The sequence below is a fragment of the Phoca vitulina genome, unplaced genomic scaffold (genome assembly GCF_004348235.1).
Source record: "Phoca vitulina isolate PV1807 unplaced genomic scaffold, GSC_HSeal_1.0 scaffold20, whole genome shotgun sequence".
NCBI classification, from domain to species: Eukaryota; Metazoa; Chordata; class Mammalia; order Carnivora; family Phocidae; genus Phoca; species Phoca vitulina.
In genome coordinates, this window is record NW_022589723.1 from 41695279 (window position 1) to 41715760 (window position 20482).

A 20482-nucleotide genomic window follows, 5' to 3' on the forward strand; every position below is an offset into this window, starting at 1 on the left:
AACATAGTCTCAATTCCTTGGCCTGTGATTCAGAGCCTTCCACCATCTGGCCTCAACCTTTTAAACCATTCCTCATCCTTCTCCATGCACTGCACTCTAGCCACCTTATCCAGACACCATGTTCCTAGTGCATGGACGGACACACACACACACACACACACACACACACCTCTCTGCCTCTGCTTCCAGAATTTTTTCTGCTTGGAATATGGATTCCCCTATTCCACAAGCCCCAGTCATGCCTGGCTCTCCCACCCAACCTTCTCTAAACCAGCTTCTACTTGAGGACAGTAGAGAGGAGATATCTCTTTCTTCTCTCCCGCCCACTTCAACTGTACCTCTCTCAGGGCATGAATTACTTTTCTACTTCCTGTTATAGTGGTTTATGTTCATGTTCTATCTACTCTAGACCATCAGCTCCTTAAAGGTCAGGGTTCCTAATCAGCAAATTAAAAAAAAAAAATCTCTCTGGCACATTTCTATGTGCCAGATTTAGTCGGTGGCTTTTCTAAAGACAAAAGTAATGCAAAGCTCTTGGGTGGCCCCATGAGTGTGCTTCCCACATTCAAAAAGTTTTCCTCAATAATCCATCAAACTCGAGGACAGCTCTCAGCATGTCAATGCCGTGCTGTGGCAGCTTGTGGAGATGTCGTCAGCAGTGAACGTGCAAGGTCATTTTGGTGTCTAAGGAGAAACTTAGCTGAGCTGTTATGCGGCAAATCATCTTCCTTCAGAATTCAGTAGCACATTAAAAAAATTAATAGACTTTATTTTTTTTTTAGAGCAGTGTTAGGCTTACAGGAAAATCAGTGGAAAGTACAGAGCATTCCCCCCGCCCAATGAGACCCCCCCGTCTCAATGGTTTCCACCATTATTAACATGTTATGTTAGTGTGGTACCTTTGTTACAAATGATGAACCAATATTGATACTTCATAAGCTCTTCAGTTTACATTAGGGTTCACTGTGTTTTACATTCTGTGGGTTTTGACAGAATCATAATGTCATGTGTCCACCATAACAGTATCCTACAGAATAGTTTCACGGCCCCCCAACCCCCTCTGTTGCAGCCGTTCACTCCTCCCTCCATCGCCCTGAAAATCTGACAACCACTGATCTTTTCACTGTCTACAGTTTTGCCTTTTCTAGAACGTCATATAGGTGGATCATAGGCATGTCGTCTTTTCAAATTGGCTTCTTTCACTCAGTAATATGCATTTAAAGTTGTTCTGTGTCTTTTTGTGGCTAGGCAGCTCATATCTTTTATTGCTGTTTAAACTCCATTGTCTGGATGTACCACAGTTTGTTAATCCATTCACCTATTGGACGTCTTGGTTTCTTCCAGTTTTTGGCAATTATGAATAAAACTGCTATAAGCATTTGTGTGCAGGTTTTTGTGTGGACAACCCCTTTGGGTAAATACCTAGGAGTGCAACTGCTGGATCGTATGGTAAGAGTACGTACCTTCAGTTTTGTGTGAAACTGCCAAACTGTTTGCCAAAGTAGCTGGACCATACCATGTTGCATTCCCACAGGCAAAGAGTGAGAATTCCTGTTCCTCTACAACCTCACCAGGGTTTGGTGCGGTCAGTGTTCTGGGATTTTTCCATTCTAATAGGTATATAGTGGTATCTCGTTGTTGTTGTTGTTGAAGATTTTATTTATTTATTTGACAGAGAGAGACACAGCCAGAGAGGGAACACAAGCAGGGGGAGTGGGAGAGGGAGAAGCAGGCTTCCCGCTGAGCAGGGAACCCGACATGGGACTCGATCCCAGGACCCTGGGATCATGACCTGAGCCGAAGGCAGACGCTTAACAACTAAGCCACCCAGGCGCCCCTCTTGTTGTTTTAATTTGCAATTCCTTAATGACCTATGACGTGTAGCATCTTTTCATATGCTCATTTGACATCTGTACAGCCTCTTTGGTGAGCTAACTGTGCAGATATTTTGCCCACTTTTTAGCTGGGTTGTTTTCTTATTATTGAGTTTTAAGAGTTCTTTCTATAATTTGAACACAAGTCCTTTACCAGATACGTGTTTTACAAATATTTTCCTTCTAGTTTGTGGCTTGTCTTTTCATTACCTGTTGTTTTTTACCTTTGGGAAAATAAGCACCACAGCAGACAGACAGCCTGGGCCATCTTTGACCTCCAGCATTTATTGGGCAACTCTGCTTGACATCCAGGTCTATGGGCTTATGCTTGGCTCTCTGTCTGTGCTCCATTCACTGGCTTCAAAAGAATAACTGATTTTTAAGTCAAATAGAAAACCTTGCCACTGCCACTTCTGAAGTGTGCCAGGAAGCACACTTGAGTGTGCATTTATTCAACAAATGTTAGAGCCCTTGTAGGAATTCGGTGCTGGGCCTGACTCCTTGCTTGCAAAGCAGCCTCACTGTCTCTGCCACATGCCCTGGGGACCACATAATGAGAAGAGCCCACAGCCTTCTCTCTCAGTCCATGGACTGAGTTCAGAACAAGGCAAAATGACCCTCTGGACTCTGCCAAATCCCACACTACACCTGTCCCGCTTCCATCCTCACCCTGCCCTTCAGGGTGACCAGCCGCCCAGCACCTCTGGTACCTGCTGAGGTCTTCTAGCACCGGCTTGGGGTCCACCCCCCTGTGCCTCTGATCCCAGGAGCACCTGGTGCAAAGACCCTCCCCGGTGGCCCAGCCCCAGGTAAATGTGCTTTCCATGGCTCATGTGGCCCCTCAGGTGGGACTCAAAGGGCGACACACAGAAGAATAAGATACAGACTTGCTTCCAGCCATCTAGTTGGAAGAGGATATTAACATAAAGTAAGTGCCAAAGAATTCTGCACATAGCAAATACAGTTGCTTAGTGTGGTTAATATTTAGGAGACTTGTATTGTGATTTTGATTGTAATCCCTCCCCCTTGTTTCCTCACCTATAACAAAGGCCGATAGGGATGGATTAGATCGATTCTTTTCAGAGTGTGGTCCCTGGACCAGTGGCAGCATTGGGATCACGTGAGAGCTTGTTAGAAATGCAGATTCTCATCTAATGAAAAAGAGATCTGTACCTTAAGATTCCCAGGAGATTTCTAGGACCTCACAGTTTGAAAAGTGTTGGGATGCATGATTTTTAAACTCCCTTTCAGTTCTAAGCTTCTATAATCTGTGTCAATTCTTTTGACCCTGTCAGGAGGGAGGCTGCTAGGAGTTCCCTGGGAGGATGCTGACTGGCTGGGCCTGAAGAGAGCCTGAGGGTGCCTCAGCAAGCAGGCTCCAGTCCCAGGCATCCAGGCAGGTAGGCAGCCACTGGCTGCCTGTCAGCATGACCCTCCGAAAGATTCGTGCTGCCCTCCTGCCAGGGAAACAGCTCAAGTTGTCACGACGGAGCATGACCCAAGATGGAAGAAGCTAGGGGTGGTGCCCACGTGAGGTGAGCTCTGCCCGTTTATGCAGCTTCCCTTAGAGACCTGGCTCCCCATCACTGAGCAGGCTTGGCTGCCCTGCTCGCCTTTTGGGCTGCTGAACAGAGAGAGTGAAGGGAGAGAGGGGAGTTTGCAAGGAACATTTACGGCAAGTTCCGAGGCTGTAGACACAGTAGTGGGGGAGGGACAGTGTGTGCTAAAATCTCTCCCTGTAAATACAAAGAACATTTCAGATACTGAATTCCGTTCGTTTCTTTGGCCTGATCACTTGCACAACAGAAGGACACGGAACACAAGCTATGTAGTGGGAACCAGCAGTGTAGGTTCTAGCCCTGACTTTCCTTTTTTTTTTAAGATTTTACTTATTAATTTGAGAGAGAGAGAGAGAGAGCCCGAGCAGGAGGGGCAGAGGGAGAGGGAGAGAGTGAGTCTCAAGCAGACTCCATGCTGAGTCTGGCGCCTGACATGGGGCTCCATCCCAGGACCCTGAGATCATGACCTGAGCTGAAACCAAGAGTTGGATGCTTAACTAACTCAGCCACCCAGGCGCTCCCCCGACCCCTCAACTTCTTTCTTTTGAGGGATTTGAACAAGTCTCTTTCCCTTTCTGGACCTCAATGTTCACATCTGTAAAATGGGACCGGATTTGCTCATTCAAATATCTCAGCTCCTAGGATGAGCCTGACACTGGGATAGGTGCGGGGAACACAAGTGATATTTATGGAGTTGACAGTTTGCAAACACTTTTGAAGAAACTTCCAGCTCAAATATTCTATTTTAAAGAAAGGTTTTAGACTTAGACCTAGGTTCAAATTTGAGCTTTGCAACATACTAGTTGGGCACAAGCAACCTCTTAAATCTTGGTTTTCTCATCTAGAACATGGAGGTAGCAGTTGCTCTCTCATAAGGTTGCGATGAGGATTAGACACGCTTCAGGAGGAGGACTCAGTGGGGTACCTTACACATTCATCACGTGCCCTGCATGAGCTACATCCTCTAGTGTGTGAGCCACCAGCCACATGTGGCTAGTAAAAGGTGCACTGGACATTGAAGACCTATGTACAAGGGAGCATTGTCTGTAATGTATGTACCTTGGCAGGCCTAAACACTTATTCTAGCACATCCATTCATCTCTCATCCTTTCAAACATTTCCTGAGCCCCTACCTGGTACCCAGATCCCACACTAGGTATGGGGGTGATAGAGATAACAGACACCATCCCTGCCATCTCCTTGTGCAGGGCTTGGCAAACTAAGGTCTGCAGGCCAAATCCAGCCCACTGACTGTTCCATGCCTCTTCTTTTATGTATTGTCTAGCTGCTTTTGCACTACAACGGCAGACTGAATGTGACAGAGACCGTATGGCCCACAAAGCCTAGAATATTTACTACCTGGTCCTTTGCAGAAAATGTTTTTTGACCCCGGCCTTTGAGCAACAAACATTTAAGCAAATAATGACAATGTGACATGATCAGAATTTGAAGAGAGGGAGGTTCCAGAGGCAATTCCCAAGCTATGCCTTGCAGGACCATGGGTTTGTTGGGAAGACAAACTGGTAGGGAAGTGGAGAGGACTCTCCAATAAGAAAAAACTACATATGTGACCACACAGAGGCAAAACAGGGTCAATTCTAAAAGCTGGATCTGGCAATCGTTAATCCCATCACTCTCCCTCTTTCCCAGATGACTACTTGATGCCCTTCCTCTTCTCACACCTCCAATGCCTCTGTTCACACCCAGCTGATGACCTCTTTCTTATGGCTCTGGGGAAACTAAGACAATCAGCAGAGAAGCTCTAGACGCTGCCACCCTGCCCCCACTGCCCACCGAGTTTCCTTCTTATCTGCAGCCTTGCCATTGCTTCTGCCTTCCCCCCTCTCTTCCAATGAACTGTTCAAATCCTAGCCAAGGCCTACCCTACACCTAAGGACTAGATCCCATCTGCTTAATAATTCTCTCACTGTCTCTCTTCACTCCTGCATCACTAATTTCTCCCTCTCTGCTAGATGGATCCCAAGTGCTTCGAACACGCTACATCACTCCTCCCATCCTGAAAACATTCCTTACCATCACCAGTCTCTCCAGCAGCACCCTTTTTTTCTGTTCCTTCCTAGCACATTCATTTGAAAATGTGTGCACATGTGCTGCCTCCAATTTCTTTCTTCTCATTCTCTTTTAAATCCACTATTTCACTCAAGCTTTTGCTTCTACTTCTTCAAAACTGCTCTAATTGAGCTCACCAACAGCCTCCTTAGTACATCTACTGGCCAAATCTCAGTCCTCAATCTCCCTGGCCTAACTGCAGCATCTGACCTGGTCAATCACTCCCTCCTCTTCAACACACACTCATTACTGGCATGTAGGAATCCATGGCCTCCTGGATTTGCATCCTCATCTCCCCCAGTCTCAAGACATATAAGCACTGTCCAACAGAACTTCCTGTGACAACGGAAGTGTACTATGTCTGTGCTGTCCCATACGGTAGCCTTTGGCCACATCTGGCTGGTGAGCACTTGAAATGTGGCTAGGGGACTCCTGGCTGGTGGCCTTTTTTTTTTTTTTTTTTTTTTAAGATTTTTATCTATTTATTTATTTGACAGAGAGAGACAGTGAGAGAGAGAACACAAGCAGGGGGAGTGGGAGAGGGAGCAGGCTTCTCGCTGAGCAGGGAGCCTGATGTGGGGCTTGATCCCAGGACCCTGGGATCATGACCTGAGCCAAAGGCAGAAGCTTAATGACTGAGCCACCCAGGCACCCCTGGCTGGTGGCTTCTGTGTTGAATAGGACAGGTCTACTTGCCGATGCTCAAAATATATCTTTATCCTCAAGTATTTCCCTTACTTCCAGACTCATGGACCCAACTGCATACCAGACCTCTCTGCCTAGATGTCTCACCTGCCCCACCACAGCCTTTCCCATCTCTGTTACTGACAACTCCATTCTTCCAGTTGCTCAGGCCAAAAAGCCTTGGAGTCATCCTAGACTCCCCCTTCCATGCCCCACACCCAATGTGTCAGCAAATCTGTCAGTTCTACCTTCCAAGTACATGCCCAATCTTCTCACCACCTCTCCCATCCTGGTCTCAGTCCCGGGCATCTCTCAGCTGGGTTACTGCAATAGGCAACTAACCACTCTCCCTGCCCCCACCTTCACCTGCCCTCCACACAGCAGACACGTCACTTCCCCGCTTACTACCTCCCAGTGGTTTCCCATCCTGGCCAGTGTGTGATGGCTTTCGCGGTCCTACATTCTGCCTCCCGCTGCCTCTTGGACTTCCAGCCCTCCAGCCCCACCAACTCTGTCCTTCAAACACACCAAGCACACTCCCACCTCTGGACCTTTTCTATGCCAGGAGTGCTTTCTTCAGGGGTCCCATGGCTTGTCCCCTCCTGTCCAGGTCTTTGCTCAACTGTCACCTCATTGGCAAGGTCTTCCCTGACCATCCTCATTCAAATAGCATGCTCTGCCCACATTTCCTCTCTCTTCTATCTGCTTTATCTTTCTTCACAGTATGTCCCATCATCTGCATAATAGATATAATGATTATTTATTTACTAAGTATCTCCTCCATTAGAATGGAAGCTCCTTGAGAGCAGGGCTTTTATCCCCAGCACCAAGAACAATAGGTGCTCAGGAAACATTTGCTGAATGAATGAATTATAAGTGGAGGAGTAGGGAAGGTGGAGAGGCTAGAGGGACAGACGGCTCATGAAGAGACTAGTGACACACAATGCTGGGGGTCTGGACACAGTTGGAGAGTCACTTCAAGTTACCCAATCGCTTTGTGCCTCTGTCCAGGTGGTTTCTTTATCCTCCCAATACTGCTGACCTCCTCCCACAAGCCTCCGTCTTTAGGCAGTAGGAAGAAGCATATCCCTACTTCCAGCTGAGGAAGCCAGATCTTTTTTTTTTTTTTTTTTAAATCTTCCTCCCTCCCTTCCTTCCTGTAGTCTCTATACCTCACGTGGGGCTTGAACTCACAACCCCAAGATCAAGAGTCGCACGCTCCTCCAAATGAACCACCTGGGCACCCTGGAAGCTGGATTTTTACTGTGTGAGTAGCTGCGGTGGTTCCCAAGTCTGTCATCCAACCGAAGGCATTATCTGAAGTGTAGTGATCTGCTCTTGACCCCCACTCCTTCGTCCACTGGAGTGGGCAGCTGGCTAGGGATGGGGAGGTTACCTGCCTTCAGGGTGCCCTCCCTCTGCTCTGGCTGTCTGTAGGTGAGTGGAGTCTGAGGGTAATAAACGGGTAAGGAGAGGGTTATTTCCTCTATGTGAGTCTGACGCTAGAGTCCCCAAAGGAGCAGGATCTGCCTTTTCAGGATACTAACGAGACATTTTGCAGTTGTGGTGTTGGGGCATTTTCATTCTGGAAGAGCCGCTGGACATCATCCGGGGACTGGTCTAACCATCTCACTTCTTAAGTAAAGAAAACGACGCTCAGAGAGGGGTGTTGACCTGCCCAAAGTCACTTAAGGAGTTCGTGCCTGAGCCAGGCCTGGAATCTGGGTCGGTCTCCTACATCTCTTCACAACATGGTGCTGCTTGGATTAACAGTGTCCTCTGGGTCCATTTCTCTTGGCCCCTTTTTCAGACAAGGCTCAGTGGTTTCAACAAAATGCAGATTCCGGAGTCTAGGAGAGGCTGCACTGTCACAGCCTGGGTAAGGAGCTTCCTCTTTTGGGCCTTAACCTCTGTGGCGTATTTAAGGGTCTGACCCTGACCCTTACACAGATGATGGAAATTAGAGAACGAATTGTAGTTGTCATGGCAACTCTGAAGGGCTTTTGCACCAGGTACTTCAGCTGCTTGGTGTCCCTCAGTGAGATGGTTTGCTAAACCTCAGCAATGACCAGCCATGTTATCCTGGGGGAAAGTCACTAACTGATGCACCTATCCACCCACTCATTATTCCCTGACACCCAAAAAGAATTTGTGCCAGCTTGCAGCATGACATCCAACGTGTGGCCACCAAAGGAAAAAGAAAAGCTCAAAACCATGCTCAGATAAAAACATAAAAAGATTATAGGGAAAAAACCCAAGCTAAGCATTGAACATGTATTGCTTTGGTTAAAAAAAAAAAAACAAACAGAAACCAAAAAACCAAAAAACAAACAACAAACAACAACAAAAAAACCCTTAATAATCTAAGCTGATACAGTTATTACAATTTAGTTGTGGGCTTTCAAGTCCTTTCTACTCGCTGGCCTCAGTTTCCTCATCTGTAAAATGATGGGGTTGAACTTAAAGATCTAAAATCTATGTCAGTGTTGTTATTCTGTGATTCTGTCTTTCTAGAGGGCTGGAACAGAGTGTCTACTCTACATCTCTCTCTCTTCCCACCCCATGTCCCTGGTGGCAAACGATGACTGACACATGGACATACTTAAGCTACGTTTTCCAAGTTCCCTGACATGAAGAGAACAGACATAGTCTGGCATCAGCAGAAGCCACTCATCCAGTTTATTCAACATTTACTGAGCACATACCATAGGCAGGGCATGGCGCCAAGGCTATGGAGATAAGCCAGAGAAATCTGACAAAGATGCTGTCATCAAGACATTTTCAAAGGCAACTGTAGTAAAGTCAGCAGTAGTAGGTCCTAAAGAGGGCAGAGGCAAAGCCCTATGGGAGCTCAGAGGATGGAGAGGCCATTTTTTACTAAAGGAATTTGGCATGCTTTTGGAGGAAACTCTTTCATATGGTCTTGAAGTAGGGGTAGGATTTTTAAACGATGAAAGCAACCCATGTATATAGTAAAAACAATTCAAATGGTTCAAAAGTATATAAAATGACAGAAAGTAAAGGTTTTTCCCTCAGCCTCCCACCCCTAGCCTTAACCTACAGAGGCAACTACCCCAGGTTACTTTAAAAAATATTCTTCAACATCTTGTCTGCTGCATCAACTTGGGTTAGTATATCCTGTCCCTTCAGTGTGTGTGATGAGGTCACTGGCGCCCGGACTGCCCCTCCTGAGGAGACAGAACAGTGCGAGGCAGAGGTAGGTCCTGGAGCCAGACAATAGGGGTACCAATCTCAATGCTTCCAGTTTCTAGCTGCATGACTTTGGGCAGCTTACTTCACCTCTCCGTACTTCAGTTTCCTTATCTGGAAAATGGATATTAAAATAACATCTAACTTGTAGCATTGGTATGAATTCAATAACTTACAAAAGGCTTAGGATAGTGACTGGGACATAACAGGGATTCAATAAACGTTAGCTATCATATTGTTCATATCTTTCTCAACAAGCAAACTTTGAATGGCTATACCAATACTTTTTTTACATGTCACAGTTTAAATAATTTAGATTCTGTTCTGAAGCTATATAAAGTTTTGGATGCTTTGCAAATTGCTCATAAATTGAATTTAAAACTTCAAGACCAATAAGCAGCATTTATGTTTATGCTTATATTCACTGCAGAATCAGGTAGTGTGAATAAATCATCACAGAAAGGGATATAATACTATTTCATTGAATCCATATTGTTGGATGGAAATGTTCAAGTATGTGGGTTTCTTTTTTCTTTTTTTTAATACTCCATCAAATTGCTCAAAATCATGCCATATCTCAATGTGTTTCATATTTGGTCCAGACTTCTTCCACAGGTTTTTCTTTATCTTTCTGAAGTTTCTCATTGCCTTTTTTCTTACGGAAAGTAGAAATATATGTTTTCTTTGTGATAAGGTCGCCCAGATTCCTAATTTTCCTGTTAAACAGTCAATTTGGGACACATCACTCTATGGACCTATTGCATGACTGTCGTCCTGCCTTGGCTACATTTTTTTCTCTCACATCCCATGTCTTCTTCTTTGTTGGATCCCTTTTATCTTTGCTGGAGTACATCCTCAAGTAATTTTCCTCAGTAAAACTGTGTGGAAAGGAAACTTTCTGAGTCTTTACTTGTCTGAATGTGACATTATTTTACATTATACTTTCTCTAAATTTTCTCCTCCTACTTCAACACAGTGTCTTCCATCTCTGGCCTCCAATAGAGCAGTTTCGTTGTTAGCCAGTAATCAACTAATTACCAAAAGCAGTGTACACTTTTTAACCCTACACCTTTCTGTAGAATATGACATTGTTGATGACCCTCTGATTCTTAAAATTCTCTGTTCTCTTGCTTTTGGGGACACTATGTATTCTTTGTTTTTTTCCTCTCTTTTTATTTCGTTTGAGGTTTTTCCTCCTCTTCATAACCCTTCAAAACTGGTATTTTTTTGATGTCCCATCTCTGCCCACTGATGGTCTTTCTCTGCATGGGCTTTCTGAAATAGCTCATCTAACACTAGGGCTTCAGCCACCATCTGTGTGTTGAAACAGAGCTCAAACCAAATGTTGCATAAGAATTTCAAAATTAGTATTTCCAAATCTTAATTCATTATCTTACCTCCGTCCAAAGGCTGTTTCCGCTCTTGTGGTTTTAATTTTGGTTCATGGAGTCACCATCCACCCAAATCTCCTTATTTAAGAACTGTGGAGTCATCCTCAACCTTTCCCTCTTCCTCATCTCCCAACCAGGTGCCAAGTCTTCCCAAGTCTATAGCAGCAATGTCTCTGGGATTTCATCATCATCTCTGTTCTCACTGCTACCTTAATTCAAATCCTCACTATTTCTCACTTGGATTACTGAAACAGCCTCCTAACTGGACTCTCTGCCCACACCCTCTCCCCCATCTCTTTACCCTTCATTCAGCTAGTTATCTTCCAAAAAATTTTTTCTTTTGTTAATATGCCTTTCCCTATTTAAGACCCCATCTGTCTCTCTACTGTATATAGAACAACACTTAAAATCCTTAGGGTCACACACACCACTTTGCAATTTACCTCTCTACATTTATTTACATTTTCAACCCCCTCTCACCCTTCAACCCCATTATTTTCTACACTTCAGCCACAGAAATTTCTGAGGATCCCATCCCTCTAGTGCACTGTTCCCTTCATAGCTTTCCTACTGTTTTGTTCCTAAGTTCTTCAAGCCCAGTTGTTCCCTCTGCATTCCCAGAGGACCCTGCTAATAACTTCTGAACTTAAAATATTGTTGATATCTGTTTCCATCTTCCTTTCTAGCTATGCTTTCCAGTTCTGGGACACCAGGCCTATGCTTTACTCACTGGTATCGTCAGCACCCAGCACAGGTCTAACCACTAGAAGATGCTGCAATTCAATGTTGAGGGAAGAAAATAAGACAGACTCTTGGGGAATGATCATGTTTAGGAGTAGGAAGAGGAGCCATGGTAAGGGTCATGTGAGGGTAACAACCCTGCACAGCAGTAAAGGACTAGGGGAGAGAATTCCAAGGACGAGGAAATGGTCAGCAATGTCGAATGCTGCAGGGAGGATGAAGACGAGGCAGGGGAACAGGTCACCAGATCTGGAGATGTGGTGGCCTCTGGCTGCCTTCAGGAAAAACATTCCAGTAGCATGAGAAAGGAGTAGAGATTTGAAGGGCTTAGGAGAGAGGGAGTAGTGAGGGAGCAGTTCTTTCCTGACCTAACTATTACAGCATTTGACATCCACCCTTCATTAAATCATTTTCCCCTTTTTTGGCTTCTATGATGCAACATTTTTTTTTTTTTTAAGATTTTATTTATTTATTTGACAGAGAGAGACACAGCGAGAGAGGGAACACAAGCAGAGGGAGTGGGAGAGGGAGAAGCAGGCTTCCCGCTGAGCAGGGAGCCCAATGCGGGGATCGATCCCAGGACCCTGGGATCACAACCTGAGCCGAAGGCAGACGCTTAATGAATGAGCCACCCAGGCGCCCCTATGATGCAACATTTTAACATCACCTCAGATTCCTTCAAGGGCTCCTTGTTCGCTATCACCCTCTAAATGTCAAGGATTCAAGGGTTCTGTTTTTAGCTCTTTTCTCTGCTTACCGGATAAACTCTCCTATTCATGACAATTTCAATGATGCCTACCTCTAGGCAAACCCATATCCTTATCTCCAACCTGAGTCTCCCCAGGCTTCAGGCCCATATTCATTTATTCATTTATTTGAGAGAGAAGGGGAAAGAGAGAGAGAGTGTGTGCAAGTGGGGGGCAGGGGCAGAAGGAGAGGGACAGAACCCCAAGCAGACTTGGCCTGAGTGTGGAGCCTGATGCGGGGCTCCATCCCATGACCGTGAGATCGTGACTTAAGCCGAAACCGAGTCGGACGCTCAACCGACTAAGCCACCCAGGTGCCCCCAGATCCATATTTAGTTCTGCCCATTGGACCTGTAGATGCCCCAGAGGTACAACAACCTCACATTTCTGAAACTCAGCTCATCTCCTATAACCAAAACTCTCCCCCAACACCTGCTTCTCAGTTTCCACTGATTATAGCTCTACTACCAAAGAGTCTAATACCCACTACCACTGCTTAAATCCTGGCCCTAAAATTTCTCAGCTGCATTAATACAATCTCTCCAAGTCAAGTCTCAATCCCTTCTTCCAGCATTCTCCACCCTGCTTCCAAAGACGTCTTTTTTCCCTAACATGTAAAAAAAAGAATTGACACATAATTTACACACAATAAAACATACATTAAAAGTGTACAGCTTGGGCGCCTGGGTGGCTCAGTCGTTAAGCGTCTGCCTTCAGCTCAGGTCATGATCCCAGGGTCCCGGGATCGAGTCCCACATCGGGCTCCCTGCTCGGCAGGAAGCCTGCTTCTCCCTCTCCCACTCCCCCTGCTTGTGTTCCTGCTCTCGCTGTGTCTCTCTCTGTCAAATAAATAAATAAAATCTTAAAAAAAAAAAGTGTACAGCTTGATGGATTTGAACAGAACTATCATCCCAATTGAGATACAGAATATTTCCATTGCCCCAGAAAGTTCCCTGATGACTCTTTGCAGTGGAACCCCTGACACCCAGAGGCAAATACTATCCTAATTTCTAGTACCAGAGATTGGTTCTGCCTGTTCTTAAACTCTATGTAAATGGGGGCGCCTGGGTGGCTCAGTCGTTAAGCGTCTGCCTTCGGCTCAGGTCATGATCTCAGGGTCCTGGGATCGAGCCCCGCATCTGGCTCCCTGCTCAGCGGGAAGCCTCCTTCTCCCTCTCCCACTCTCCCTGCTTGTGTTCCTGCTCTCGCTGTGTCTCTCTCTGTCAAATAAATAAATAAAAATCTTTAAAAAAAAAAAAAAAAAACTCTATGTAAATGAAATCACATGGCATAGATTATTTTGTGTCTGGATTCTTTAGTTCAACATAATGTCTGTGAGATTCATCTAGGTTGTTGCATTTACCAGTAGTTTGCTCTTTTATATTGCTGAGTAGTGTCCAGTTGCAATGGATATACCACAATTTATTTTTCCATTCATCTGTTGATGAAAAATTGAGTTGTTTCCAGTTTGGGCTCTTATGAAAAAGTTGCCATGAGCATTTTTGTAGAAGTCATTTTTGAATAAATATTTTTAATTTTAGGTAAATATCTAGGAGTAGAATTGCCAGTTTGTAGGGTAGGTGTATGCTGAACTTTGTAAGAAGCTGCCAAACAGCTTTCCAACGTGGTTATACCATTTTATAATTCCACCAGTCATGTCTGAGAGTTCCAGTTGTCAAAAGAAGTTTTTTTTTAAAAATGCAAATCTGTCATACTATTTTCCTACTTTAAACTCACCTCTGGCTTTTCCCACACAGGTTCAAATTCCACACGACGTAGGCAAGGCCCTCCATTTTCTGTCCTATTGTCCGGCCTCACCTCTTGCTATGTCTCCACATGCTCACTTCTCTCCAGTCTACCAAATTCAGTTCCCTCAACTCATGATGTTCTTTCACAGTTTTGCATAAGCCCTCCCCTCTGCCACAAGGCCATTTTCTTCCTCATTTGCATATCTAATGCCTACTCATTTTTTCAGAAGTGTTTGCTGATTACTTCACACCTGCACCCACACCCCTGTGAGCTAATTGCTGCTATTCCCTGCTCCCCTGACGTACAGGGTTTAACTCCATTATAATACTCCACTTGAAGTACTAGAATACATTATTTCCTTCTCTCTACCTGACTAGTTCCTGAAAGACACTCTCCCGTTCCTTCTACGACTGAATGATGGCCTACCTCCAGACAGACACTATGCTAGGAGCTGTGCATAGAATGAGGAGTAAAAACAGTCATGGTCCAGGCTCACACAGAGCTTAGGGTAGAGTGGAAAAGACAGTCAAGTAATTATACTCATAAATGCAAAATTAGAAACTGAGTTAAGTGTTCTAAACAAAAGGAATGATGAGTCTATAAGAATGTAAAAGATGAATCTGTCGTAAATGGGACGGAGGAGGGGGCATGAAAGGAAGGTTTCCCTGAGGAAATAATGTTTGAACTAGGATCAAAAGGAAGCACAGGAATTAAGTAGGTGAAGTGTGTTCCCTCCTTGTGGTGGGAGAGAACTTGGGACTATTCAAAAAAACCTGAAACTAAGCAGGTAAGGACAGAACAGAGACTGATGGCCCCACATGAGGGCAGAGAGCTGGGAAAGGCCGGAGCACAAGTTACTGTCGACTTGTTCCCTATCTTGCTTGAGACCAGGGGGCAGGAGAACTGGTAGTAGTATCCTTTGCCGACAGCCCTGATGGCTGCCCATTGTCTGTCATTGTACCCAGCACATGGTCATGCATAATAGACATTTATGAATAAATTTTAGAAGTGTTCAAGAAGTTGACAGCTAAAGGAAACAGACTATGTGTATCCTGAGTGGGCTGCAGCATTGAAGGAAGAGTGTTTTTAAGAAAAGGCACAACGTAAAATGTGTTGAGGGACTATAGCTAACAGAGATCAAGAGATGAAGTACGTAAACTGAGTTGGGAAGGGACGCAATCAAGAATACAAAGATTATTAGTTTTGAAAAAGAAGAACAATTCTTCCTTTGAGGTGAGAGAAAGGGCAGGAAAATGGGGAAAACTCTAGAGAAAAAACACTGTTGGGAGAGACATTATTATAGTCACGTGGCACCAGGGACATGTTCCTGAATCCATGTGATGCTGTCAGCCCCTTTTTCTCAGCTGTGCCATGGATCTTGCTCATGATCACAGTCAGCAGATTTATGGAGTGGTGACCGTACAACTGATTAGGTGCTAGAAGTGTTCACCTACATTCCCCATCCCACTAAATTTTCATAATAACTCTTCAAAGTATAGAGTTTTAGGCCCAATTCACAGATATTTACAGAACTTATGTTCAGAGAGGTTAAGAAGCTTGCCTGGGTCTATACTGTCAGTGAGTGGCTGACCTAGAATTGGAATCCAACTCCATCTAACTCCACCACAAGAAGCCACAGCACCTTGGGAGCCTGGTAACTCTATTCCCTTTTCACTGGTTTCAGATGTTTTGCTCCAATATGGCTGGAACATCATCTTTAGTGAGCCTAGGCACGGTGCAAGGTGGTAGAGGCAGTTTAATTTGCATAATGTGACTCCCAAGGTCTCAAATGAATGAATGAGGAATAAAAAGGAAATTTGGGAACCTGGAATGTAATATTCCGACATAAAACACATTATCCTCTTACTGAGAAGGATCAGAAAGAAACCAATACTGGAGCGCATCACAGGCTAACCCAACTCAAGATGGGACAATGACTTGTCCATAGTCAATGGTATGGCTGAAGAATACTATGGAGGTGTGTCTTCCTGTGACCTTTTGAGCTCAGTACACAAATGCCATCATAACTTGAGTGGTAAGTAGAGTGATTATGGATGGGGCAGCCCTAAAAGAAAAACCTATCCCACGGAAAGCTACAAAGCTGTGAAGGTCCTGGGCCAAGAGACAGGTGGCCACACCAGCAGAGAACAGTAGGTGATGTGGGAACCAGCCCCATCTGTAGAGAACAGTACTGCTGGAGTGATTGCAATTAGAGCAGGGCAGGAGAGCCCAGTCTGGAATGGTGCTCTTAGGGATCTTAACAGGAGACATGATTGTGTATCACTGCTGCCACCAGATAGGGTGGCCTCTTGGTTATTACCAAGTTTCTTTACGATTATCTTACAGTCTGCACTTACAAATTGGGGCCTACTTAGTCTGTTGCTGCAGTTGACTCATATTTATTTAGCATAACCTAAGACTCAGTCAAGCCTTGGCATCTTTTCCAGCTTTAGGAGCTGTAGTGGGTTGAACAGTGTCTGCTCCCCACCCCCAAATTTATGTCTACTCAGGATACGGCTTTATTTAGAAGTAGTTTGTAATAAGTTAAGATGAGATCATACTAGATTAGGGTAAGCCCTTAGTCCAATGACAGGTGTCCTGATAAGAGACAACAGAGAAGTCACAGAGAAGTCTATGTGAAGATAAAGGCAGAGACAGCCACAAGCCAAGGAACCGCTGGGGCCACCAGAAGAGGCAAGGAGAGATTCTCCCCTGGAACCTTCGGGGGGAGTGTGGCTCTGCCAACACCTAGATCTTAGGCTTGTGGCCTCCGGAACTGTGAGAAAATAAATTTCTGTTCTTTTAAGCCACCAGCTTTGTGGTACTTTGTTACAGCAGCCCTAGGAAACTAACACAGGAGCTGAGGTTGTTCTTCCTAAACATGTTGAAGGGCTCTCCAGCCCCTAGCAGCCCCTTAGGGTACCTCCATATATATATAAGTGCCAAGAAAAAATGTCTCCTAGATTTTGAATTGAGGGAGAAGTGTGGTGTCTCCTGAGGTAGCATGGAGGGCTCAATGATAACAGCAGATAGAATCTGGAAGACCCAAAGGCTGCACATCAAAAGGCCTTATTGTATGGCTTTAGCTTGGCAAATTTACTAAGTGTCAGGATGTGGCCTCTAGTTTTGTCAGTCTCAAGGTTGAGTTAGCCTAAGCATGATTAGCTAAATCATGCTAATCAAACTCACAAGAAATAAAAATTAGGCTGCAAATGTATTCATCTGCACGTGTGTGAGAAAAAGAGAAAGTTTCTCTTGCAGTATCCAAAATACTCAGGTTCACGACCAGGGCCAAGTCAGCACACCTGGAAGCTCATCAGTGACTGTAAGCTGCTTGGAATCAAAGCAAGGAGGCAGAGTACCACCCAGCAAGCAAAGAGGAGGGAATGCCATCCAGGCGATGAAGAAGCCTAGTGACCCTCCCTGTACCACACGTATTTGTCTCCGGCACCACAAAATTCAGGCCTGAAAGTCTGCGGCATTCACTACAAGTTTCTAGGTCTCTGGCTTCTGTTTATGTTTTGGGGCCAACTGCCCCACTTCTACCCACATAGCTTTCCTCTAAATAAGGTGTTAAATAATTAAGTCTAAACTTGCTACATTATACTTATGTTCTGAACTGGCCTCCCTAAGTCCACAAACCAGGTCACCTTAACTAATGTACTGGGTTCTTCCAAATTCACATTTACAATTTGCTTATTCCCCTAATAACGAATACCACCTGTATGAATTTCCTCTGGCTGCTATAATAAATTGCCACAAACTTGGTGGCTTAAAAGAACAGAAATTCATTCTCACAGTTCTGGAAGCCAAAGGTCCAAAATCAGTATGTCAGTAGAGCTGTGCTTCTCTCTGGAGGAGAATCCATTCCTTGCTTCTTCCACCTTTTGGTCACTCCAGGTGTTCCTTGGCTTGAATCCACAATACTCTCATCTGTCTTTGGGTCACACTGTCATGTCCTCCTCTGCTGTGTGTCTAATCTCTCTCTGCCTCTCTGAGGACACTTGTGATAGTATTTTTCCAACCACCGACAGATAATCCAGAATGATCTCCTCATTTCAAAATCCTTCACTTAACCACATCTGTAAAGGCCCTTTTTCCAAATAAGGCAACACTCACAGGTTCCAAGGATTTGAGGTGGATATCTTTCGGCATTGTAGGGCCTACCACACTGCCATATATGGATTTTGAAGACTGGGACCTATCTGTCTTGATTTATCTTCAGTATCTCAGACACGAATGGACTGAACAGATAAAGTAAAGCAATCTTATCTCCAAATTCTAAGGCACCTCACTACCACTAAATACTACCAACATCCCTCTAAAAGGTAACCCAGAACCTTTATACCAAAGGCTTCTCAAGCACAGGTCAACATGATAGGGTTTCATGTGTACATGATTCAATGTGAATTATTTCTGACAATGAATCCATCCCTTCAAGCCAATCTGTCCGTATAAATATAATCACAATCAGCATCATCTCTGACTATGATACCAAATATCTTATGTGATTATCTTTTGCCCTACCTGTTCAAATCCTTTCTACCCTTTCAGGCCCAGCTAATGACCCACCTTCCTGGGAACCCCCCATGATACTTTCTTACCCTCACATCTCATGATCCTGTCTTCCTTTGTGAGTTCTTCCTGCCCCACCCAGAGGAATCATTTCTGCCTGGGACTTGGTAAACTCTTCCTGAGTGGGATTTTCTTTCTCAAATAACATTCAATGATGGATGTGGGGGCGATCTGGCTGTGACATCTGTCACCCCATTGATCGCCAGGGTTGATGCGGCTGATCTGGCTGGATAGGCGGTTGTCCCCTTCCTCCCTCACCGCTCCATGTGCATCCTTCCCAAAGCTGCGTGCTCGGTCGAAGAGGACGACCTTCCCCGATAGAGGAGGACTGTTTTTCGGTCAAGGGTATACGAGTAGCTGCGCTCCCCTGCTAGAACCTCCAAACAAGCTCTCAAATAACACTCAATGAATACAATATAGTATATTGTTGGAATTTTGTTAAATAATTGTTGGTTGATGAATGTAAGGGGAATTCTTAATTGTTAGAGTGCAGATTAGAGTCCATAACAAACTAACACTGTTCTGTATGCTGAGCCAGAAAAAAAAAACACAATAAAAAACCACAAAAAAACCCACTGGTTTTCTTAGAGGGCCCAAGAGAAGAGAGGATATCTGTTTTGGGTCAACTGACTTAGAAAATTAGGTGACTGTCTCCTGGAGGATGAGATATTTAACATTCAACTAGAAGGGAACGTTCTCTCACCTAACTGGTAACTGGTACACAGTCAGGAAATGAGAGAAGTGATTTTCTAGCAAGAAGACTGGTGGGAACCACCATCTTTCAGTAATGCACCAAAATGACCAACACAAAGAGAGGAGAGGTACCTGCTATACGTTCTCTAGGCCTTTTAGAAAACATGGAGTTGTTCCTTTGGCCACATACACGCAAATCCACAAGAAAGGTGATATTATGGACATCAAGGAAATGGGCAGTGTTCAAAAAGGAACGCACCATAAACATTACCATGGCAAAACTGGAAGAGTCTACAATGTTACCCAGCATGCGGTTGGCATTGTTATAAACAAACAAGTTAAGGGCAAGATTCTTGCCAAGAGAATTAATTTATGTATTGAGCATATTAAATGCTCTAAGAACCGACATAGTTTCCTGAAGTGTGTGAAGGAAAATGATCAGAAAAAGAAGGAAGCCAAACAGAAAGGTGCTTGGGTGCACCTGAAGTTCCAGCTTGCTCCAACCAGAGAAATACACTTTGTGAGAACCAACAGAAAGGAGCCTAAGCACCTGGAACCCATTCTCTATGAATTCATGGCATGGTAAGTGTAAAAATAAATAAATAAATAAATAAATAACCTCAAGACTGTAAAAAAAGAAAAAAAGAAGGAAGACCTTGACTGGAGTCACATTTCAACTACAAGCCATGATCTTCATATTGCTAAATATAAACTTCAACCACCTTAGACACAGACACAACTGATCACTCATTCCTCCTTCTTGAAACACTCTCTCCACTTTCAGGAGACCATACCATCTGGTTTTTCTCTCTCCTCACCCAATGTTTTTTCTCAGTTTTCTTTGCTAGGTCCTTGTCCTCCTCCTCTTGACCTCTAAATGTCCACATGCCCCAGGGCTCTTTATTCAGACCTTTTATCTTACCCATCTATCCTCCCTGCCAGGGCCTAGATGAACTCACTCAATCTCATGGCTTAAAATGTCATCCACAAAGGCTGTCTTCAAAATTTTCATCTCCAGCCCCATCCTTTCCCCTGAAATCCAGATTTGCATATCCAACTTCTTACCTGACATCTTCAGTTAGACATCTAATAGACTGTAAAAATGAACACTGAAACACAATTCTTTATTTCCCCCCACCTAAAAATCTCCTCCTCCTCCACCTCTACCTCAAAAAATGGAAACTTCCTCC

General features: G+C 44.5%; 2 protein-coding genes across 4 annotated transcripts in view; one reads left to right on the forward strand and one right to left on the reverse strand.

Moving 5' to 3' along the window:
- TMEM266 (transmembrane protein 266) overlaps positions 1 to 20482 on the reverse strand; it is a 119792-nt gene that overhangs the window by 87177 nt on the left and 12133 nt on the right. The gene's annotated exons all lie outside the window — the stretch shown is intronic.
- On the forward strand, positions 19387 to 19878 carry LOC116640560 (60S ribosomal protein L21-like). Its single transcript, XM_032417610.1, has one exon. It carries the CDS (start codon positions 19387 to 19389, stop codon positions 19876 to 19878), a length of 492 nt encoding a protein of 163 aa, XP_032273501.1.